The 25,390-nt window shown below is 36.2% G+C and overlaps 1 protein-coding gene across 1 annotated transcript; it reads left to right on the top strand.

Annotated features, from left to right (window-relative positions):
• Positions 1–1,669: 1,669 nt before the first annotated feature.
• On the top strand, positions 1,670–24,008 carry POU2AF2 (POU class 2 homeobox associating factor 2). The gene is made up of 5 exons (XM_053451406.1): positions 1,670–1,804; positions 13,448–13,557; positions 20,275–20,317; positions 21,084–21,367; positions 23,217–24,008. Exons 1-5 carry the CDS (start codon positions 1,795–1,797, stop codon positions 23,613–23,615), a joined length of 846 nt encoding a protein of 281 aa, XP_053307381.1. The 5' UTR covers positions 1,670–1,794; the 3' UTR covers positions 23,616–24,008.
• Positions 24,009–25,390: the final 1,382 nt, after the last annotated feature.

The raw sequence follows: 25,390 nt of genomic DNA, 5'->3' as shown, positions 1-25,390 counted from the left end.
ACCGTGAGTTTTAAAGTTGGAGACACTTCGTTAATTGATAATTAAATAATTTCTAATAAATTTGAGCTGATGAGAGGCATGAGTGACATTGCATTCCAATAACATAACACATGTATGTTTATCATGAAACTATCTAAGTATCTTTAGTTATCGTTTCTCTGAAGAACTTGTAAGTTAAATGATCACAGTGGCCATTTCAATGTTTTTCCCCCCAATCCAAAACCAATTAATTATTATTTTTATTTTCTGCTAAAGGTGTAAGCGCATTACGGAAATAACATTATACTGTGTACTGAAACAGTTAACTAACAGGTGGATATCAGGCGAGTCTTTCAGTAAGAGATTGTAGTTAGGCCTAAAAGCCATTGATGCTTTATGCAAAGTAATGGATTACACAGAAACATGCCTGTTAGTATACAGTGCTGAACTATAAAAACACATGTCTGTTCTACTAAATAAATACTTTAATGTAGACCACGGTGCTTCGATTCTATTTCTCTTTGTACTGAGGATAAAGAAAATTGCCTCTAAGAAATTCTTTGGTACACGGTATATATCTTTTCATGTATTTTATTTATCATGTTTAAGGCTTTCAATAATATTTAATACCATTACATGATGTAGCAATGGGCACTGGATTAAAAACTACGATGGGTTTTAAAGTTGGAGACACTTTACATCCATTAAAAATCCAGTGTTGTTCTATGGAAACCCGTTTTTGTGCTATGGAAACCAGTTTTAAGAATATCTCCAACAATTAAGACCTTAGTAAATGTGTCCCTTCTGCACAGGCTACATGGATTTCTTTAACTCACCCTCTTGATTGTACTCATGAGTTGTCATTAGAACTCCATTTAGATTGTACAATCGTTAGGATCTGGGCCTTCTCTACTTAGGTTTGCATTCTGCTTCAGTGTCTCTTCTGAGCGTACACTATATATAGTGTACGCTCTATACTATAATGCCATCTGTACTCACACTAAGCATATTTGTGAGCTCTTATATATAAAACTTACAACTCTACAACCCAACTTAATTGTTGCTAGATATCAACTTCAGTTTTAATTAAATTATTTATACTAAGATATCTGAAAAAGTAACTACAAATCATATTAAAGTAAAGTGTATCGTGTAAAAAAACAAAATTATATAAAATGTTATGGAATTATTATGGAATTATTATATAATTATATATATATACATACATATATATATATATGGAATTATATTGTCACCATGTACTGAGGTCTTAAATGATAGACAAATTTTGACATGTTGGACTATATATTTGCGGTAATTATAATTATTATGAATCTTATGCCGTATGTATTTGAACTAGAGTAGTTCATTTATAATCATATAATTTTAAATAAATTTGAGCTGATGAGTGGCATTAAATTACAATAAAACAACATGTTTTTGTGTATGTTTATGTGTGTATATATATATATATATATATATATATATATATATATATGTTACCTCGCTACAGATAGAGCAAGAAGCTTGTTTTTTAAATACCTATGCCTAATAGCCAGGATCATAGCTAGCATTGTCAATGCAAATCATGAAGACAGGTAAGCAAAAGATTATTTGCATGTAAACAAATAAGAGAAAAATTCACTTTGGACACTTTACAGTCTGAGAAAATGTCCCTTTCTTGTCCGCGTCTGCATTGAACGATATGAACAGACCATATTCTCATTTTGCTTGCTGCTCAGCTGCCGAGAAGTTTTATGTTGAAGGTTGACTTGGTCATCTAAGAAGCCAGATCGATCATTTGTAGAATCCAACATGGAAACAGGTTAGTTTTCATTAACGTTAATAAAAAACGATAACTGATAGAAGGAAGCACAGAAGCATCATGTATTGCTTTCCAATGTTTTTTCTAATTATTCTGATACGATGATTACTTTGAAGGAGTTTTAGTGAATGTTATAGTAATACCTACATTATAGAGTTTCCATTAAAGTCATGTGAAAATCTGTATTTTGTGACTAAAACAATACCTTATGTTTTTGTTCTGATATTCTGTCATTGAAAAGGCCAAATTTAAATTGATTGGTCATATATTAGGACTTGATCATGTTCTCCGTGGCTTTCTCTGTGGTTAGATGAAACTAAATGTATTTTCGAAAGGTTGTTGGAGATATTTATTGATGAATACAAAGTGTTGTCTTTATTAACATTATTTATGGCGCCATCATTATACAATTATTACACAATGCAGTCCATGTAGTAAAACAAGGTGAAAATATACAAAGTACGGTCACATTGAGTGGAAACTGGTTAAATAAATTTGATCTTATTTCGTATATTTTTGATTAATATTGGCTAGATATTATTTGGTAAATTTGACTGGGGAGGTGCACCTTTCAAACTGTAATGCAGGCAAGCCAATGTCATACTTAGTGAAAGGTAAATGCGTGGTTGTGAAGGTATATACTGAGACCATAGTAAACACATTTAGCCTTCCATTTCCAAAGGCAATAAGCAATACACTCCTAATAATTATTGTGCGCCTCTGTACCTACAAGGATAAAAAGGGATTATTAAATATGGTCAGGATAGGCATAGTGACCTAGTTATTCTACTGCACCTTAATGCAATTCAACAGAACAATCAGAGCTATTAAAACAAAGATTATGTTGGGTATAGTTAAGATCATGGTTAACTATAAGTAATCGACATCTACTAGGGAAGTAAATGATGCTCGTCTTGCCCTTCTTTGAAATTAGGAATTCCTTTGTCCACTTTGTACAAAAATGAAAGAATTGGGCCTAGATTGTGGTTTTCCAGTAAATATTGTTGTGGCACTGTTTATATATAAAGCTAACCTTCTCAGACATCTTAAAGACCAATCAGGAGGAGTATTGATAGGTGAAGAGTAGAATCTTGGCAATTACTTTTGTGTTTATTTTTCCATATTGTCTATGACTTTTTAGTTGTTTCTTTATCATTTTATTGAAATCCTTTTTTTTAATGGCAAATTACAAACCAAGAAGTTTGATTTGTTTCCATAGTCCAAATATTTTTGTGTGTAACCATGAGCACTTTCTGTATGAATTCCTTCCCTGATAGGAAGTACTGTGTTGTTGCTCTAGCCTTTCAAATTTGAATGAGGCTTTAGACGAGCCCCCCGTGTGTCACTAGAAACATGATCATCACAAGAAAAAAAATAGGAAGGTTTTTATCAACACTTTATTATTATTTTCATGCAAGTTATAAATGACATGATCTTATTTGACAGCGTTGTCAGTGATCTTCAACCACTCATATTTCAAAGTATTGTAATTAAAATTGAGATAAGGTGTATTTCTGCACTTGCTATTGAACCTTTTGTAGTTGTCACCTTGTGATTTTTAGCATGGTCACACCACCGTGGCAGTCCTAGGCAGACTACTATTTGGGGAGAAACCTAATTACAGCCTCAACCTCCCTGAAAATGTTCAAATATATATTTTAAATATATATATTTCTCGCTGACATAATTGCAAATGGGTTTTCTAACGATCAATTAGCCTTTTTTTAACTTAAACTTGGATTAGCAAACACAACATGCCATTGGAACACACAGGAGCGATGGGAGTGATAAAGGGCCTCTGTACGCCTATGAAAACATGTTTCATCAGAAATCAGCCGCTATTTCTGATCTATTTAATGTTATTTTAATGGACAAAATTTGCTTTTCTTTCAAAACCATGGACATTTCCAAGTGACCCCAAACTTTTGAATGGTATTATATAATATATATGTATGTATTAGAAACAAATGGCTATATCATGGAAGTGGCTACCTTGACTGCATATTAAGTTATCAATGGGGTACAACCTGTACCTGTGTATAGGGCCCAGATAAGCAGGGGTTCCCGTCCTCACTGATCTGTCTGGCTTTGGGGCCCAGACTGGACCTTCTTGCTCTTTTCAGGCCAAACAGACCTTTATAGGGAGATGATTGAGGTACATTTTCCTGATAAATATTGATAAATATTTTGTCAACAGACAAAATATTTATATGTATCCAAATTTTAACATTATTATAAACATATTGTAAAAAATGAAAATGCGACAAAATTTAACTAGTGTGTTAAATAACATTTAATACAGTTTAAATAATGTGATATCCAGGTATCCCACGAAGTATTGCTGCATAACTAGATGTAAATCCTTGTAACACCAACGATTTAAAGCTACAATGTGGCTTTCCTTGCACAAATAACAAAGTACATCACTACAAAAAATCAGTGTTGCTGCATTTTTTTGTACATTTTTCTTTTTCTTTTAGCCTGAAAATATGGCTGTATTTGTATGTTTATTTTGAACAATAGACCTATCACCATCATTTGAATGCAGAAGCCATATAAAGGACGCTAGTCTGCAGGTGCTGCGGCTTTAGAATAAAGAACAAAGCTTAAAACCGCTGTCCTGAGGCAAAGGCCCAGACTATGATAGACACACAGATCGTTTAAGCAAATAGAGGCTCGGGCAATGGATTCCTCTACTTTAGAGTCAGTTCAGATATTTGTATTGAAGCAAAGTGCCACCTTGAAAAAAATACACAAAAAAAGTCAATAAAAATCCAAGTATATCCGTTTTTAGTTTCAAAGGCAATATATAACTATTAGAAAGCGTAATAGATTGGAATTCGCATAATGAAATTATTTCTTCCGTATTGTTTGGTGCCAGTTGATTTGAAATAGAGGAGCAATTTCAGGACAGATTATGAATTAAAATGTGGGTTTTGCCATGTTATGTCACATATATCAGCTTTCCTTGTATTGAAAACTATATATCTAGATTTACTAAACTAATTTAAAAATTAGAAAGGTAAAAGATTTCCTTTAAAAACAGAATATATATATATTTTTTTTTCTTTAAAAAAAGTATTTTTTTAAAAAAAATTGAGTAGCATTGTTTTTGATATTGTGGGGATTATATTTTCTGTAATATGAATAAGCTATAGTATATTTAAGTTTTTTTCTGTTTTTTTGTTCAGTCTTATGGACTGTTTTGAGTAAATAATAATAATAGTAGTAGTAGGATGCATAGTAATATACTTAAGTAATTCAGTATATTTTAAGTAAATACAGTGCTATTAAAAAGTATTTTCCCCTTCCCGATTTCTTCCATTTTTGCATATTTGCCACACTTATATATTTCAGATCATCAAACTAATTTTTATATTAGACAAAACCTGAGTAAAGAAAAAAGCTATACAACACTACCTGGCCATATGTGAAAAAGTAATTGCCCCCTTAGTAACTTAATCAACCAATTAGCCAAATGTAATTGGGTTCAATTTCACTAGGTACACCAAGGCATGATTACTGCCAGCCTTGTTGAATCCAAACATCAATTAAATAGAGGCAATAACACCGCAAGCAATATAGTCCAGCAGTATAACGTAAACTTGGTGGTGCCTGGTCCTCTATTTTCCCACAGAAGGACCACACCTGGGATACTTCAGCAAAACAAAAAGGAAATTTAATCCAAAGGAAAGGTTTTATTGTAAATCCACACAGAGTAGAGTATCATCACTTGACGAGTTTCGTACCGTGCTACTTAGTCATAAGGTTAATTTAATAAAATCTGACTTGCAAAGTGAAGAAGGCTAAAAAGTCTCAATAAGCAACGCAGGATGCAGCGATCTAAAGAACGTCAAGAACAGATGAGAAACAAAGTCATTGACATCTATCAGTCTGGAAAGAGAGGCATTCATAAGACTCTGGGACTCGAGCAAACCACAGTGAGAGCCATTCTGTACAGAGTAAAATTAGAACAGTGGTGAGCTAATCAGGAGTGGTCAGCCAACCAAAATTCTTCCAAGAATGCATTGATGACACATCCAGGAGCTCCCAAAAGAACCCAGACCAACATGTAAAGAAATGCAGGCCTCGTTTGCCTCAGTTAAGGTCAGTGTGTAAAAATGGCACCCATGGAAGTGTCACAAGGGGGAAAACCACCGCTGACCAAAAAGAACATAAAGACCCTCAAGACCTTTGGTTTTAATAGTCTGTTGACTGATAAGTCAAAAGTGGGACTATTTTGGAAGACATGGGTCCCGTTACAGCTGGCAATACAAATATCATACCAACACAAACACAGCGGTGACAGTGTGATGGTCTGAGCCTACTTTGCAGCTTCAGGACCTGGACGACTTGCCATATATGATGGAAACATGAACTCTGCTCTCTACCAGAAAATCCTGAAGGAAAATCTCCACCCATCAGTTCAATACCTAAAGCTCAAGCGCAGTTGGGTTATGCAGCAGGACGATGATCTGAAACACACATGCAAGTTCATCTCTGAGTGGCTTAAAAAAAACAAAATTAAGGTTATGAAGTGGTCGAGTCAAAGTCCTGACTTGAAACCAATTGAGATGTTGTGGCATGACCTTAAAAAGGCAGTTCATGCTCGAAACCCTCTTATATAGCTCAGTAAAATCTATTCTGCCAAGAAGAGTGGGACAAAATTCCTCCACAGCAATGTAAAAGACTCATTGCCAGTTATTGCAAATGTTTGATTGCAGTTGTTGCCGCCAAGGGTACCACAACCAGTTATTACGTCTAGGGGTACAATTACACTTTCTCATTACTTTCAATAAATTAAATGATCATTTAAAAAATGCATTTTCTGTTTATTCACATTATTTTAAATTTAAATTAGTTTGATGATCTGAAACATTTAAATGTGACAAATAAGCAAAACGAGAACAAATCAAAAAGTGGAGTTTTTTTAATCAGCTATCTAAGAGGATGGCCAGTAGAAAAAGGAATCCTAAAAATATCTAACATCTACAGACTCTGTCTTCCTGAACAATATGAAAATATCAATTTTTATGTAATTAAGCACAGAAATAGAGAATGTAATGGCAGAAAAGAACCCATTTCGATTATTGTACAGTGGTGACTAAAGCAGCATGTTCCAGGGACGGCAGACACTCTGCTGGACAGTGGTGGTGCCATAGAGGACCTTACCAGACCTGATGCCCTCTGTCTTTCTGAGGTTGAGCACCAAGTTTGATATCATGTGATATCATGTCCTGGGTCAGGCCTAGGGGAGTCCTCAAGATAAATGCATCCCTATTATCTTATATAATTATTTTTGAAACTGCTGTCACCATCAACTGGAATTATAAGTTATACTATGGTGTTACTCTGACATTTGACCTCCTAAAATATGCATGTACAGGGGGATGCTCTCCTGGGTCGGGCCTAGGGGATCCTCAAGATAAATGCATCCCTATTACCTTATATAATTATTTTTGAAACTGCTGTCACCATCAACTGGAATGATAAGTTATACTATGGTGTTACTCTGACATTTGACCTCCTAAAATATGCATTTTCCTTCAGTCCTCCCTCAATACCTTTTGTAGTTATTCCATCATACACTTTGTTCTTCAAGTTATACGTATGAATCTTTTCTATCCTGCAAAAAAAACATCATTAGGAGACTCCATTTTCTTCAGCACTGCTTTCTGTCCTTGTGAAAAAAGACCAAAATCGTGTTACAATATAAAATTGATGAGGGTGTTTAGGATCAGCATTAATTACATGTCACTGTAAACAGAGTTGTCAAACAGATCATTTAAGAACTAGGCACCTGGGAGTTCTACTTACAACAGGAAAGCCTGTAGTATGTCAACGTTATACAATAGCATCTAATTATCCCAGAATATGAATTCCACATAGTGCTTTGTTGAACTTGTTAATTATCTAAATCCACTTACAACACCAACACCATGATTTCATTTAGCATTAGTGTGTTCCTGTGAAGATCTCTAACCAACATATTTGGTTACAACCATCCTTGCATCTTATCAATAGCAGCCAAAAAGAAACGTATGTGGATGATTCAATGTAAATATTATACAATTCCAAGTGTAACATTTCACTTAATCTAGTCAAAATCTCTCAAATGAAAGGGGAACCAATTAATGCAACTTTTGGGAAAAAAAGAAAATAAGAAAAAAGCCTAAGAGACAGATCCATAGTTGTATGCTATAAAAATGTGTATTGTAGCTTCTGGTCTAAATCATTCTACATCTACTTTGATATGCTTAAAGGTGAAAATAAGATAAGGCAAGACAGGTTAGGAGATGATGAAGGGGACTACCTGGTTGAAAAGCCAAATCTTCAGTTTTCTTCTGGATGTGGGTTGGTTTGAGTTGTCGTACAGAAGGTGAATGGCCTCCTTGTTTTTCCTTGCAGTATTTCCTACTTGTTGCGAGGGCAGTTGAGGACAAGCTTTCTTGAAAAGGTGGAGGGTAAACATCTCCTGTAATTATAACGGTCCACTTTTATACCTGCAGCAAAAAAATAGGAAGGTAAAAGCGCTAAGAGCAATAAAAACAGCAATAAAAAAAATAGTCCTATAAATAGCAGCAGCCCACTCGCCAAGGTTTCCTCTTCTTGGCTTGGTAAATAACTTGGAGGTCACAGGAGATAGTGGTTGCGCAACCACTATCTCCTGTGACCTCCCACTTTTATACCTGATTACCATTGTAAGGAGTTTAAAGTTAATTGCTTCACCAGTAGCCGATGTAGTTTCTCCAATTCTACAGATAATGTGATCAAATATACATTTGCCAGAGATTGTTTTGGCTGCTGTATTCAATATTGGAAATAGTGAGGAGAACATGTCTGGGATGCCCAAATATAGAGCATCAATGTACTCCAGACGCTATAATATGACGATATTATTCTATACCTATCATGCAGTCACCACATTTTTATCCTATTGACTAACCTGTGTGAAATAACCAGCCATTTTGGGCTAAAATGAATTATTCAGGACTCTTCTTGCAGAACTGCCGCTGTCTTTAGATCGGTGTTGATGATCAGGGATATTGCTGTTAAAATGGATATATGGTTAAACATCAGGTGTCATGCTCCCTCTAAGGGTGGTGCAACTCTAGGAGGATAAAAACATCATTAGTTGTATTCAACAAATATATTTTTTGGTCCAATCCCTTGAACCCTAAACAAATAGTTGGTTTCCGAACAAAAGTATCACTCGCTACCATTTAAGCTAATTACATGTTTTTTAGACCAAGTTGAAGCTTGTCTGTGGACCTGCTGACAAAGCTTATTGTATGGATACAATTCACTCTGTTGATGGGATCAAGGCAACAAAAAATGACCAGAAAGGGAAGTTATTATCAAAGTAACATTTTTCATAAATATTTATAGTAGCTAACGTGTGCATTGTACTGGGCGTGTGCGAGAATTCTAAAAAGTCCTTTTGTTTCCCCACTACACAAGTAGTGAGTTTTATTTACCCTATTAGCTTATTGTTTCTTTATCCTGTTACCATAATGCCTGCTGAAGATATATTCTAATACTGCAAGCATGTGTTTTGTTGGAAGACCCATTCTTTAGTGGTGCTTTGCTATTCAAGGCTACCTTTTCACATAAAAGGAATAATGAACCCTGGTAAAGCTACTGGAAGGATCCTAAGCAAACAAATAACAGCTGAAACGTGAAGTTGTATACTATTTTGTGATCTCGCACAATGGCTTTATTTCTTTTCAATTGCATTTCAGCAGATGTTTTTTGTATGCAGAGGTATTTAGGGTTCCATGTTTTAAATGGAATAAGTGTGTTTACAGATTATGAAACGTGTTTTGGAATGACCAACATATTAGTAAAAGTGTGCTAATGTGTTAAAAAACCCACACTTGATTATGTTTAAGGCCATCTTCTGCGACTTATGTCCACATGCCACCATGCCTACCATGCCCCTTATGATGCAGTTGTATACACTAATAGGTTGCCCCTAAAAGTTACAACAGAGCCAAGGTTTGGCTTGGATGCAAGAGCTAAAAGGAAAAAAGTCAATTAAGTGACTTATAAAAGCCTTGTGTTTTTTCTACACATCCCAGCTAAACATAACCACGGACAGCAATGGCAATCCCAATGTGACAGCCAGCAATTCATCGGATACATTAAATATTATGTACAAATATGTAAAATCAAAGTTTGGTAAAAATATGTAAAGGCAAACCAGATATTTTTTTTATGGATGAAGGCCTGTACTGGTCATCTGGCTTACTTTGCAGTTTCCTTCAGTCCTCTTTTTAGAATTAAGTCTAAAAGTATTTAATGTATAGAATCTTACTTGCTTTCAAATATTGTATTGGTATGATTTGAGTTGAGAGGAAACATTTTGAGACATTTTATGAGGTTTTACAATTGTAAAAGAAAAACGTAGAAGTGTTTTCTGTATTGTCCGGTCAGCTTGCCAGCATGCAGCAAAGTTATCTGATCCCTGCTAACATACAGAAGAAAGACTGAGACAGCACAGGTGCCCCCTACCTGTCAAAATATATAATTCTGTGTGCCTTTTGTGGACAACAACTCCCATAATCCTCCATCAGAGTTGTGAAACAAGGTTCCTAGCGAATAGTTTAACTGAAAATATGTGACTTAAACTTTATTTGGAAATTGTGTGTGTGGTACCTGAATAAAGTTTGCCTGTGTAAGGTGGCAACTAAAACTATAGATTCAATGCAGGGCCGGCGCCACCTATAGGCAAAGTAGGCGGCCACGGTCACTTGATGGGAGGCAGGCAGCCGCGCAGGCAGTGCAGGCTGCAGCCACGAGCCGCCAGCCGCGGTCATTCAGTAAGCATGGCCGCGGCACACGGTCACTATGGGGAGGAGTGGGAGCGAGTCAGCCAGTTAGGAGTGCATGGGTGGGTGTGGCAAAAGGGGAGGGGCTTGTTGGGTGGAGCCAGGGAGCAGCTAAATTATGTGTTGCCTAGGGTAGCAAAAGTCCTTGCACCAGCCCTGAATCTATGGCACTCAAAAGGGTTAAAAGACTGGCACTGTGTATAGCAGCCCCTCTGAAACTCGATGCTCTTAATATTGTTCATTATTCGTGGATTGTGATAGCACTTGTTATACAAATATAGGGGTGCTAAGCATGCATGTATAAGCATTAGGATACCCCGAACAAAAAGACAAGCTCACGGAACAAGCAAGGGTTGTGACCTTGCTAGATGCGTTAAGATAGACAGACTGTATCGACTGAATAACCCATGAATCCTTGCGTTTACTTTCAAGTTTTATTATTCTAAACATATTTCAATAAACCAAAAGTAGCCAAACATCAGCAATTTAATATGAAAAGAAATATTCCTTTCTCTGCATCTAGCTCTTCATGTGTTGGCTCTTAGGCACGTAAAGCTATATTCTCAATGACTCGTATAAACATAAGTAGAAGCTCCGCGTTCACCTGCCTTCCTCGTTTACTGTTCCACGGATAAACAGACATACTCGGTTATTTTCATTCTCTATTTGTAACATATTACTGTGAATAAAAAATGCACCTGTCTCCTTTAGTGACCCTGTGCATCGAGTACAGTAACTAAACATTAACAGGTGGTGGGTCTTTAGTCCCATAAAGTAACATGGTTTCCGGTGTAAATTATAAAACAGCAAAAACAAACAAAAAAGAAGTGCCATTTATCTGCATGCTTATGCAATTCTTTTGCCCGAATTAATAAGAGGATCGCTCGATTTTATTTATCTAGTTAATACTTCTAGTAGTATTTTTTTGCACTTATCTTAACAATGAATTAGCACATACCTAGATTTAGAAATCAGTGTGAAGGTGTTATATTAAAATTCATAACTAAGTGCCTTGCCATTTGATGAATGGGGTATAAAAACGGTATTTTTCATAATGAAGACACAGGTTCTTTAAGGCTGTTTGGACAGAAAACATCAATCATTTTGATACTGGCAAAAATGTCAAGCTTATGGTGTCTTTGTCTGTCGCAATGAGATAATCAACTTGGTCAAATGCCCTAACTTCACTGGAATCCCAACGCAGAATTACTACCTATTGGTCTGTCATAAAATATTGACTTTGTATAACTTATTAACTTTGAATAGTTATTTATCATTAACAAGATCAAAGAACCCTCCACTTCCTCATTGTCAGCACTCGTAAAAAAAGACGCAGAATACCAGGCGCTTCTTTTCCTTGTTAAGACGGCGTCAGGTGTACTGGCAATCTAGATACGTACATGAACATGCATATGTATACTAAAGTTTGCCAAAGATTTCTAATTATGTACCAGTAATTTTAAATCATTTCAGAGACTAGTTAATTACATGAATTCTGAATCGTCTTGCTCTGTAATACTTTTGTGATCTGAAGTATAAGCCATCGTTTCCAACGGGAGGGCTGGGAACATTCAGCCAGGGAGACTGCTGCCCAGTAACAAATACACAACATTTTAACCGGTCTTGTCCAAATGCATTTACTAAGAAGAACTGCTTAAATCAATGTTCCTCAACCTTTTTTAACTCATGACCCAGTGCAGTAATATCAGTAACATAAACATACATGCTAACAAGATAAACTCGCATACACACTAGCACCATATACTAATGCAGTACAGTAACACACATGCATGTACTCACTCCAACTTTATACACTTAGACACATAGACATGAATACATACTCTCTAACTCCATACAAATGCATACACACATACACACACAGTCTCCTTCTCTGCCCTTACAGCTCTCACAGCTCTATATCTTCCCCTTTACTCCTTTCACATCTCTCCACCTATCTTTCACAGCTCTGCAATTACTGTACTCTGAGAGCTCTCCACCACCCCGACTCCATCTCAAAGATTTCCCTCTGCCTCTCTGACATTCAATCCCCTCTCACACCCTCTTACCTCACATGGAGCCCTTTCTTCTTGACAGAAAGTGCGACCTGCCCTGCTTGTACAATGTGTGTCTTGGTTACTGGGACACCTGGCAGCAGAACAGTTGGGATCCGGGGCAACTGCCCTACTTTTCACCATACAAAGGATGGCCCTCTACACGCCTATGCCATGGGTACACTGATCACATTCTCCTTTCTGACTACCAATATTTTCAACTGACTCATAAAAAACCTAGAATTTGATGGCAGATAAGATTTTGTCCTTCTAGCCTGCCCATGTTTCCAGCTTCAAAGAGTTGAACCTGAATCAGTCCTGAATCTTTTCTTAGATTCAGAAAAGCCTTATGCCTTTTCCATACATGTTCAGATTTCGTTACTGTGTTAACCCCTGTCACTTCTTTTGGGATACTATTTCATTTATCAACAAACAGACATTCAAGACACCTGTAGAGGAGATCTCTGAGGTCTTGAAAAGTAAGTTGGATAGAGAAACTTCTAATCTAATTGTTATGGAGCTCCCTATCTTGCATGATCACTATGATCGTTGCAAACCTGCTGATTTAAGATTGTAAGTTTGCGAGCAGGGCCCTCTCCACCTAATGTATCAATTTCTGTCTTAGTTTGTCAATTCTAGTCTTGTCATATACCCTGAACATATATTTGTAAGAAACATAAATTGCATAAATTGTTGGCGCTATATAAATAAAAGCTATTTAGTGAAGACAGGCTATTAATTATTCATTCATTTCTTTCTAGTTCCCACTGATTTCAATAAAAGGATTTACCAAGGAGTCCGAGTAAAACACACAGTAAAAGATCTACTTGCTGAAAAAAGATCTAGACAGACAACGGGTTCAAGGTTAAATGTAAGTGATGTTTCTTGGAGTCTTTTCATTGGAATACATAGTCCTTTATAGCAGAACAAATATTTTTTAAATACTAAACTTATTTTACACCATCTGGTGGTACAGAAACTGAACAAAAAAAAGGAAATATGAAAACTACTGGTATATTATAAAAGGTGTGATATAAAAAACTTGGTACTATTTCTCTAAGGCCGATGTTGAGAATGAGGGATAAAGATTTTTGTGATTTCAGAGGTCAGATTACCAGAGATAATTATATCCCTGGTGACTCTTAAAACAAAAATTTAATACATTTTGTACTATAAGAAGGTAATGTCTCTTAATAAACATAAGAGACATGTGCAACTGGGCCAAAAACGATTTAGACAAATTTTTGGCCAAATCTTTTTCAGGAACAAATTTTCTTCCTTGCCCAAAAATTTGAGGGGGGGCATTTTTGATTTAGGAACGAAATTCATTGCCTGGTGCCCACTCTAACTGACTTTTCAGACTCTCACGCTCTCACTCTCATTCACTCTCTCTTTTATGCTCTGTAAATGTTTCCATAGTCTACTGACCACTTCCACAGACCCCTTTTGCTTCCACATCCTCTTTATCGTCTCCCTTCTCTTCTCTATTCTATCTTCAATCCTTAATCTGCTATCTTTCTTTAATCGCATCTCCTGCAGGCAACTTTCGCCAAAATGGCTGCACTTGCGGTGATGTCCTCTCCCGATCCTCCAATAGGGGTACAGGATGTCACTGCAAGCGCCATTTTGCCATTTTCGCAAGCATCACTTTCCTTAGCAAGCATTGGTTCTACTACCCCCTCATCTTGTTCCCAGTAACATTGGGTTTAAAACATATATAAGGTAGCCTAAGGGATGCATGGAGCCCACCCATGCCACCTCCCTTGCCCCTTATCCATGTAGGCACACCTATAGGGATAGGATGCAAATTAATTCAATCTTTTACATAGAAACTATACCTTACTTGAATGTATGAGAATGCAATTGGAGTTGGCAGTACTAAGGAAGCAAAATGTACTGTAGTCTGTTTAAGTATATTACTGAGTGTGTGTGGAAGGAAATTGAGTGCCCCCACTGTAAGTGTTACAGGGGGGCCTGGGCATTTTTTGCTACACCACTGGTAGAAAGTGCTACTGGGAGTCTTTTGGAGATCATCTTCTTGTGATTTTAGTGTCCTTCCCATACTGTTTGAGGCTGGTGTTGGTTTGGTGCACACTGGTGCTCAGAGATGCTGCTAGTGATGAGTGTGACTCTGATAAGTAATAGTTAAATCCTATCTCATATGGTCTGTTTTATGTTGCATTCATGGGAAGAATGGAAGGATCATGCACACGTCACACATTTAATGGGGATCATTTTGTCAGTATTCCATGTTTTGAGATAAGTGCTACCTTCTGCTGATTTTCACATATGGGATTACGTTTTTGTCCAGGTCCACTCTGGACCAAACAAGTACTTATGAATATTCAATTTATTTTGTTTGCCATTCCAACCTGATTCATATTTGAGGTTGCCGTGGCGATCAGCATAGGAATGCAAATCTTCAACAATATTTTATGAGCTGGTACAACATTGACATTATTTACATCATTTGGTCCTTATCTGACAACTTGTTGTCAAATAGTGTTTATGTTTAATTTTAGTGATGGCATGGGCAGTTTTATGTGTTGGTTGTATTTGTAACAACAAAATGGGCTCCAATATATCAAGCAGAAATGTTTTTTCCCTGGAATGGGGTGGTATCTGACAATCACCCCTAATATATAGATTACCTCCTAATAGGAGATGGCAAAACAGAAACATTTTTTTATTTAACAAGTTTTTTCAAGTTTTGTATTGTTAGATCATATAACAGATTACTATGTACTATAAAACTCTGCAACTTATGTTTTCCCCCAAAATAAGTTATACTATAGTAAGATATATAAGGGTCCCACCAATTTGAGGTGTGCTCACAGTCTGAAGTCAAAATTCTTTAGAGATTATTGAGATTTATTACATTTGTTTTAACGGCTAGTCTGTTCCATCATTGCCCCAACACAAAAGGTCTGTGCCTTCTTTGCCCCTCTTGCCCCCTTCGAACATACAACATATGTAAACACACTTACACAAATTACATACACTTACTCATACTCACTAACACACACTCCATCTCACCCAGTTTAGACATCCATGCTGACACACACACACACACAAGTACAAATCCATGCTGACACACACAAAAGTACACATCCATGTTCACACACAGGTACACATCCATGCTCAAACACACACAAATACACATCCATACCTACATATATACAAACGTATATAAATATATCTCACCGCCCGCCCCTGCTTACCTTTCAATGCTACCTCAGCTTTCTCTCTGGCTGCTTGTGCACTGTGTGGACAGCCTCGGTTTTACTGTGGGGTACCCTGATATGTTCCTGTCTCCCCTTGCCAGTTCAAAATAGTTTAGACCATTCTGACCTGGATCGGTGTGGTCAAAGTAGGAAGAGCCCTTTCTAAACTACTTTGAATCGGTATAAGGAGATAGGAACAGGGTGTCACAGGGGTCCTACCTGGTCCCCTAGAGGCATGGACTCCATCGCAGCAGCGACCACTGCGACCCCTGTAGTTATGCCAGTGTACTTAATGCTTAAAGAAACAACATTAGTAGTGTTAGGAAATGGAGTTTATTGGAGATAAATCATCCAAGATGTACTCTAGGAGATGTTAAAATTTTGACAGTATACGTGTTTGCCCAACATTTTGTGATTTAACTTGTACAGTTGGTGTTAATATTAATTAGTATTACTATTTATGTCATAGTCGGCTTAATCTTAATCATGAAGGTGATGAATCTCTTTCAGAGATAATCCTTTGGTCTTCTACCCATTATCTCTACGCATCATACCTGGGAACTTCCCAGAGAAGGCTACTTGGATCTTTCCTTCTTTTGGGGAAGCAGCTTCATAAGGGGATGAGGCTAGACGTCTGTGGAACTACCATACAATGGATAATAACGTTGAGTAGCTATGTGGCTTCTGGTTTCCACTGGTGGCTGGTAGAAGCTGCTTCTGCAGTGTCATAGTTAATAGGAGAGGACAGGTTGTTAATGCTGTAAACAAGTGTTCAAAATATATCATAGATGACTAAATAAACTCTTCCGGATACAAATGCAATACTTCCATTAAAGAAGAAAGCTGAACACTCGCATTTCAGCTACTATGCTGTCTACACACAGAACCTTAGCCATCTTTGAACAGGATGTATACAGCAAACAATGGTTTCAATCCTTATAATATTATGTCTATCCAATATCCTATACACTGCCCCTTCATCAGACCTTAATTTATATTCTCCCATGCAGAAAAACACATAATTCCCAAGCACTGGGGGTTAGGTTTTCAAAATATTCTCATACGGAGATTGATAAATTACTACTAGTTCTTTCTTTATGGTTTATTCATAGCTGAACAAGAAGATCTGACCCATTGTGACTCTATATCTTATTCTAAGAGTATATTAGTGCATTGAAAAGACTATACCTTTAAATCTAATATTATTGAGGGTAATTTAAAACTGAGTTTTGAAAATGCTGCCTACAATTACAGTGCGGCACCTTTTGAAAATCCAATAGAGCAATAATACATCCACCCAGCGTTTTAATATGTTGACACACATGGCAATACAACATTTTTTCCCGCACTTTTTAGAGTAGCTTGAGGCTAGACTTTTATTCGTGTAAAGGAAATGTACAAATGACACGGATATCTAAGAAAAGGTTTTTACAAGCTCTTTTTCCACAACTAAGAGGTGACTGCAGGCACGCCTAAACACATACCACCGGTTTACCTTTTGCTATATTTTTGGAGTCTGCATTGATGCAGACACCAGCTTTATGTAAATGAGTCTTTCAGTAAAAACCCACCTCCCCGTTTCTATTGTCTCTATAATCCGCTCCTTATTAAATCACTGTAAATACTTCGTGCCATAAAAAAATAGTAAAAAAAAAGAAAAGAGAAACTCAAAAAGACATTTCAGAAGCACGTTTGAGTAAAGAGGTGATTGATGGGTCAAAAAACGTAGACTAGCTGAAGCTTTTTTTGTACAGATAGCGTGTGGAACCTGTATACTGGCAGAAACCGGGACAGGTGGAGAACACATAATAAAGCACTTGAAGCAAAGATAATACAAAAGTCATAGCACTCCAAATCTTTTGACACCATTACACCCCGGAGAGGCAATGATTTAGTGGAATTTTAAAAGCGATGTCCCCTCTAGACAAGCCTAACCAGAATAAGCTAGCATTTTAAGAAATACGTATATAGCAAGGTCTTATTTTATTATTTCATAACATGTTTTAAACGCATGAAAATAACATAAAAACCTTAGTCTGCTGCACTGGTAAGATATATATATTATGGATGCAAATCAGGAAGTAAAAATATGATTTACGTGGTATTTATAGGTATATTTGTGAAAAAAGCACCTTGTTTCAGAAGAATATAGTATTTTACATGTTTATGCCTAATATTAACATGCACATACTGCCGTCTGGACAATAAGTAAAATTTGTCTTAAAATTATAAAGCTTTAACAATTCCATACAAGAAGCTTGTTTGGTCATTCTTATACAAATGGTTACTATATACCTGATGAATGCCTACATCTTTCATCAGTGCTTGAATCGGTTTGCCAGATAGTCAACATGTTGTTTTTAATGATTCTATTTCTATGCAGTTTTTCTATTCTGGACAGCTGTCTTTGGTATTAGCTAAAGGAAGCCTCTGATGGGCAAATTTCATTCAAATTTTAACCTCCAAATTTGTCTGTCACATGCAGCAGGAACCTTCTGTTTGCCAAATGCAAAATACTCTTGCTCGTCATTATCTGCGTCTCAAGAAATCACTTTTTTAAAAAAAAAAAATCATCCATGCCATTTTATGCTAATTGAATTTGATTGTCAATGGGAAGCAAAAGCTTACGTGGATCAGAACAATCTTGTTGATGGTTTTTTAAATTTATTTATGTAAAATATATGTATCCCAAAGTTGAGTTCAAATTAGTGGTGATCTGTAGGATTATTATTATTTCTAAAGGATTAAGTGATCACATACAAACAGGCTATTAAGTTTTGTAGGCATCTTCAGGACAATTTAAATTATGTCTATATGTATACATTCTGATGGCCTATGGTTTGTCATAGCTATTCACAGAATAGATCAAGTGATTAATTATAGATTTTGTATAATTTGTGATTTCATTTAATCTGTCAGTGTTTGTTGGTAACATTTGTTTCCATGCATTCCAGAAATCCAACGAGACCCCAAGAGCTAGCACAGTGAAAAGTTGTATAATAATGCATAATTAAAATAAGTCAAATCCATGCTAAACCAGCCCTTCTTCTATATTTCCGTGGTCAAGTTCTTATACTTACGTGCCCATTGTAGGCACTTTCGGCAGTGGGCAGGGGTGGCCATGGGCATCCTGACTGGTCACATTGTATGGCTAGTTAACTTCACTGAATGTAATTTAGTCTCAGTTAGCGGTCCAGCGTTTGCTTTCCTCTGCTTATAGTTTTATACTTGCTATCGTGATATTCAGTGTTCCACTCAGTCTAGATGTGGTAGAGTGGTTTGTGCTTGTTAACCAAGGGAGGGCTGGCCCCTCTGAGGCTAAGCCCAGTGGCCCCATCTGCCCCCCCCCCCCATAACATACACACTGGCGCTCATATTTACATACACACGCTCCCACTTACACAAACTTACATGCTTGTTCTAACACAGATATATGCACACTCACGCCAACACACGCACGCTACACATACTGACTCTTACACTAACCAACACTCTAACACATACTCATGCTAACACACTCCCTCTCACACAATCAAATACACCCTCATGCTAACACACACTCCCTTTAACACATGTACACACTCATGCTAACACACATACACACCCATTCACACAACACACACTGCCTATAAAACACAAGCAATCATACTAACAAAGGTAGTTACACATATACACTCCTGCTAATACATATGCACACTTACACATACGCACTCTAATATATATATATATATATATATATATATATATATATATATATATATATATACATACATACTTACTCACACACTTTCTCCCTAACTCCCTTATCCACTCACTCCCCTACTCTCTTGCTCCTTCTCCCCTCACTCATGTACCCCCTTACCCTCTTACCTTGCCTGGGGCCTTCTTTTTAGCTGCTTGCATATACTGTACCTTGCAAGTTGCCTCGCTTTTACCACGGGGTCAGTTGCTACCTGATTAAGTGTCCTGGGAGTTGAATCACCTGCTAGTGAGTAACAATTTAGCATTTGTTTTTGTTTTTTTTCTTCAATAGTCTACTTTCTAGATGAATCAAGCCCATTATGTTTAAGTGAATGCACATATCCATTTTGGCACAACTCTCGAATTGGCACAGCTGCTATTAATGGAAAAAATGTCTAAAATCATTCAGCACAAAGATAACAAATATTATAAGAAATGGCCTGGATGAGAACATGCATATGCTATCGAAGAATGTAAACTGTAACTGTTATATTATATTATTCATTTAGATTCTAGTGATTTACCTTTCCAAAACTACCTGATATGCAACATACTTTAAAGCTATGTTCTGTAAAAATTGGATTAATCCTGCAAACATTTTGAAACGTGTCTTTCATTTACAGAGCAGTACCAACGTCTCCCAGACTCCATTTGTCCAAATGTCAAGTAAGTATTTCATAGTAGATAAAATAATTTAAAACATGTCTATCCTTTGGCAAAGAAGAACATTTATGTTATATTTATTTGATTTTATTTTTAGGGATACAATCTCTACTACTGTATAAACAACAATTACAAATATTTCCTCTCTCTATCTATCTACCTCCATGTATCAACATGTGTGTGTGTGTGTATGTGTGTGTGTGTGTGTGTGTGTGTGTGTGTGTGTGTGTGTATATATATATATATATATATATATCTTATATATATAATCATTGAAAACATTTCAAATTGGAAAAGTTTATTTAAAATTGAAGTTAGATTTTTTTTTTGCATGCCCTCCATATACTTGTCTCATATTGTTGGGAGTCTTTAGTCAAACCTTTCATCTTCTGTGAACAAGACACCTTTTGAGGTCAAGGAACACAGAAACATAAAATTTGACAACAGAACCATTCGGCCCACCTGGTCTGCCTATTTTCCATTAGATTTCCATTACATTATTACATCCAGCTTTAAATCTTTTTCTGTGTTGGCCCAAAAAAGCTATTGACTAAACACTTATATAACAAAGCGATACCTATTGTTTGCATTAGGATTTCTTGGTCCGAAATAAATTTGGTATGTTGTTCTTTCTCTCAACTTTTAAGTAGGTCTGGTGAAATACTTATGGGAATAGATGACAGCATTCCTTGGTCTTAGGGGTACTGCTCGAGTCTTAATCACGCATTAGATCAGAATGTATTTATAAAGCCATTATTACTTCAATTAGGTTCACCAGTGCTTTCTGGATATTATGGTGTAAGGAGGTCATTTTTGCCTGAATCTGAAATCCACACTACAAAGCATTACCCAAACGATCTATATTCTTCATCTTTGGGGCCAAAGCCATGTGATCCTGCATCCATCCAAAGTTACCCTCCTCTGCTAGATCCATATTTCATAGATGACTATCGAGGCACTTCCATAACGTCCGCCAATGGGTCGCATTTTAGTGCATCATCGCTACCACCTCTACTACCTCATTTCTCCGGGGATCCATCACATTATTTATTGGTAAGTGTTTGTTTCATTACAATATCTATATCTACAGCCAAAAGTTAAAAAATACTGTTGCCTTCTCTTATTTGGAAGTTCTTTCATTTTTTTTTTATGTCACTAGGAAAACATCCCTATTGTTATAGCATGATTCATAGATTCATTGGTATCATATTGTTGCTATAGAAAAATAAATACTTCCATAATAATAATAAAAGTAATATATTTGTATAGCCATGAATTTGATGTATTCCTGATAGCTTTAGAGCAGTTGTTTTCTTGAAGCTGGCTCTAGAATTCTAGAAGGCAACCTGTATAGGGTTCCTATTCATTTATGTGAATTTTCAGGATGAGACATATATTTGAGTCTGTAAAGGTAAAAATTAACGAAGGACAGAATGGAAAGGAGGTGACTGGTAAAGGTAAAATACTTTACGGGAATTACCGAAAAGGTTTTTCCCCCCAGAAAAAAACTCATCAAGATCATCTGTTACACTCTTTTTTTTCACTTTTCTACTGTTTCCCTACCTTCTCGGCTGACCAATTTCATGTCCCTGTCTACTTTTCCCCAGCTCAGCTTTTCCCCTTGCCTCTTTTTGTTCTTCTTTCTTCTGTCTTCTTTCCTTGTCCACTTCTCCCCATTATCAGCTCCATTAGCTAGGTACTTACACAAAAGGGCAAGTGTTTTTGTGAGTGTTAGTGAGAGTGTCAGAGCAACAAAAGCAAAAACAGTGATTTTGAATGTTTATAGCAAACACAAATCAGAAAAGTACCGATAAAAAAATTATATTTACAATAAAATCATTGCAACAGAAAGTCTACGTGCACTACAAACATATTGTAGTGCTGCAAGGCTTTTGAATGGACTGAGAAAGTAATGCTTTAAAAAATAAAATACATGATAGCAGGTAATGATGTAAAGTTAACATATAACATCATTTACAACTTTGAACATTCTGGATTCTCAGGTAGTTTAATCATTTTTCTTTGAAAGGTTGACTTTATCTTTATCTCTGTGTATAACGTTTGATAAATCAACAGTTGATTTTATTCTGCCTGGTATATTTCTACATAAAAAATATGGTAATAAGTAGATTTTAGGATGGTGTCCTGTTAACAGTTTTGTTGCTTAGACAAATAACTGAATATACTAGTGATTTTTAATAATCAAGAACATTAGAAGACAATAACTGACTGATATCAAATCCAAGATAATATTATTTATTGAATAGGTTCCATTTTATTAGTTTCTTGGCTTTTCCATAGCTGCTGAACTAACACAAGTATCTATCAAACTATCTCTGAAAGATCTTGTGTGTTGTGATGTCACAAGTGACTGTGTGATGTAAATATCACACTAATGAAATGCCATCATGTCCATGTTTCCTTTATTGAAATGTTTCCCTCATAAAGATAATGTAATAAAAACAAAGCAAAAAGAAGACTGGAATTTTATTTCAGGCATTGCCGGGTATAATTATCTTTGCTGCCCCGTCAGCTCCCTACGCTTAAATTAAAAAAGACTTTGTAGGCAGGGTCCATTTTCTTGGTGAACCATTAAAAAATGAAGAATGGATTAGGATGAATTCGACCTTAATCACAATATGGTACAATCAATGTTATACTTCATTTTACAAAAGGACCACAACTTTAAAAGTGTGTTCCAGTTCTAGAATTTATTTTTTTATTTTTATATTCAATTCTGCTAGAAATGGGACAGGAGAAAAATGGTTCCATATGGAGGCGTTTGCAGTAGTTCTTCTCATAATGTAGTTTTCATTATACTATGAAGGATCCCTTTCAGACCTTTAGCTAGACAAGCTGGTGAATATCTGTTTGTTATTGATAAATCAATTTCATTTTACAGAGAGACTCCTGGGAACAAACTGTGCCTGACACTATCAACCAGCTGGATGTTTTATGCTCGGACACCTCACAAACAGTATCTTCATCCACCAGCTGTCTGTCTCCAGAATCAGGGAGTTCTCACTACAGAAGCTCTAGTAGAGGATCTGCGTCTCAAGCATCTCAAGCCTACTCTTTACATGCTCTCGATGATGTACATTACTCTGCTAGTTTTCCAGCAACTTCATCATATGCTTTCTCACCCTTTATGGCTGTTACCAATGAACTCAATCCAAAGATGGCTCACCATCTCTCTCCAGATGAATCCTCAGAGACAAATTCTTTGCAAGACAATGCGACTTGGCCTAAGGATGATTCAAATACAGTATGGGGGCCATATGAATTAAGGAGAAACTACTGAAGATGTATTATGTGTTAAGTAATGAAAGGGTGATTTAGTGATAATAGCTCCTCAAAGACTGTATATTTTAGGTTTCAATCCTTTAATGGCATCAGAGGAACATTTTTTTAATGTAGGCCCATGCTTAAGTTACCTATGTTGTTTGATATTTGCAATAATCACCCAGCTACCAGCAAGTCAAAAGTTAAGCAACTGCATATTAATTAATTGGAATGCATTTATTTGCATTAATCTATGTTAATGTTAAATAATTAAATATACATTTGAAGATGATTCTACTTGTTCAACCTTTCTTTGTATTAAAAGACTTGTTGGTCTTTTGGTTCTTGATGCTCTTCCTTAGCTTCCAAATGTGGTTCCTTTGATATAAATAAATGTTAACAAAACATAGAATTTGATTACTCTTTCTACACTTCTCTTCTGCACTCTTTTAGCCTCCAGGTGGTTTTTTTTTTTTTTACAAATCTCTTAAACTGCCATTATTGATTTGTTACAAAATAAATACAAATGATATAGACTACTATAAATGTAAACAGGTCCAATTTCTCAAATACTAAAATACTCATCCAATATGGGTCAGCTCTCATTGCTACATAGTCTCAGATGCATGCTGGGAAGGACATATAATGGAGTTTGCAGGGTAAGAGGAGTGTTCTTAAGTTGCTAAAACGGACAGTTTTTTGTTTAGTCTAACCTATCTGAAAATCAGGTTTATGTGAAAAAGACACATACTAAAGGTTTTTTTTGTTTTATTTTGTTTTTAATGGAAACCCCATTGTTCACCTTGTCCTTCCCTTGATTGTAAATTACATAGCCCTGCAAGATTAAGAAAAGGTTGATTTCTTAGCCACTTGATTCATTAGCTTGTACCTCTTGAGTATGAACCACAGACACTTGGGGTCACTTTACACAGACCTCAGAGTAAAAGCTGAGGAAGCAGAGATTTCTCCTTCCAATACTGGGGAGTTGGTAACAAAATCTTTGTAACGGGTTACTTACTAACCCTGAACATGTCTTTGTTTTCTACCTTTTCTAGAGTTCTCTAACCTCCACAGTTTCTTTCTTTCCTCATTCCCTTCCTTCCCCTCTTTCTTCCCTCCCATCCCCTCTTTCCTCTCTTCCTTCCACTCAACTCTCTTTCTTCTTTCTCTCTTTTTCTTTCACTCTTTCTTCTATCTTGCTCTTGTCTCTCTTTCTTTTCCTTCTATCTGGCAGCTCATCCCACCACATCCAACACTATCCAACAGCCACCCCCATACAACACTATCTGGTAGACCCTACAACTGAATCTGCCAGCAGTGCCTTTCTTTTCTGCACACTATGAACCAGCATCTCCCCAGCCTCCTATTTATCCTGTCAATTCCGCTTTATTAAATTAACACTTCTGTGTCTGATATGTGTTCCCTACTGTGCTATTGTATTTCCTTGCTCTGTTCGCTCACACTGGTTATTTTGATTAATTATTTTGTATGATTTACTTTATTATTCCCCTGATTCCTTCACCCGTTATTACAAAACATATAAGGTAAACATTTACAATAAAACAAATATACAACAAAATGTTGGAAATATTTAAAATATATTTGTATTCAGGATAGCCATATGACTATGCCATGTATGGTTAGATTGTCGCACTGTTTTAACCTCTAACCTCTACCACTTCTACTACATTAAAGAAAAACTTCCTTACACATAGCATCACAGATCATAGTGATTTAAAAAATAATAAGGTCAAACTTCTCATGCCAGCATTTTACACTTTAGCATTTACCTCT

Source organism: Spea bombifrons, chromosome 12 (assembly GCF_027358695.1).
Source record: "Spea bombifrons isolate aSpeBom1 chromosome 12, aSpeBom1.2.pri, whole genome shotgun sequence".
Classification (NCBI taxonomy): domain Eukaryota; kingdom Metazoa; phylum Chordata; class Amphibia; order Anura; family Pelobatidae; genus Spea; species Spea bombifrons.
Note: the sequence above shows the minus strand (reverse complement) of the source record. Positions and strands in the feature narration are given on the sequence as shown.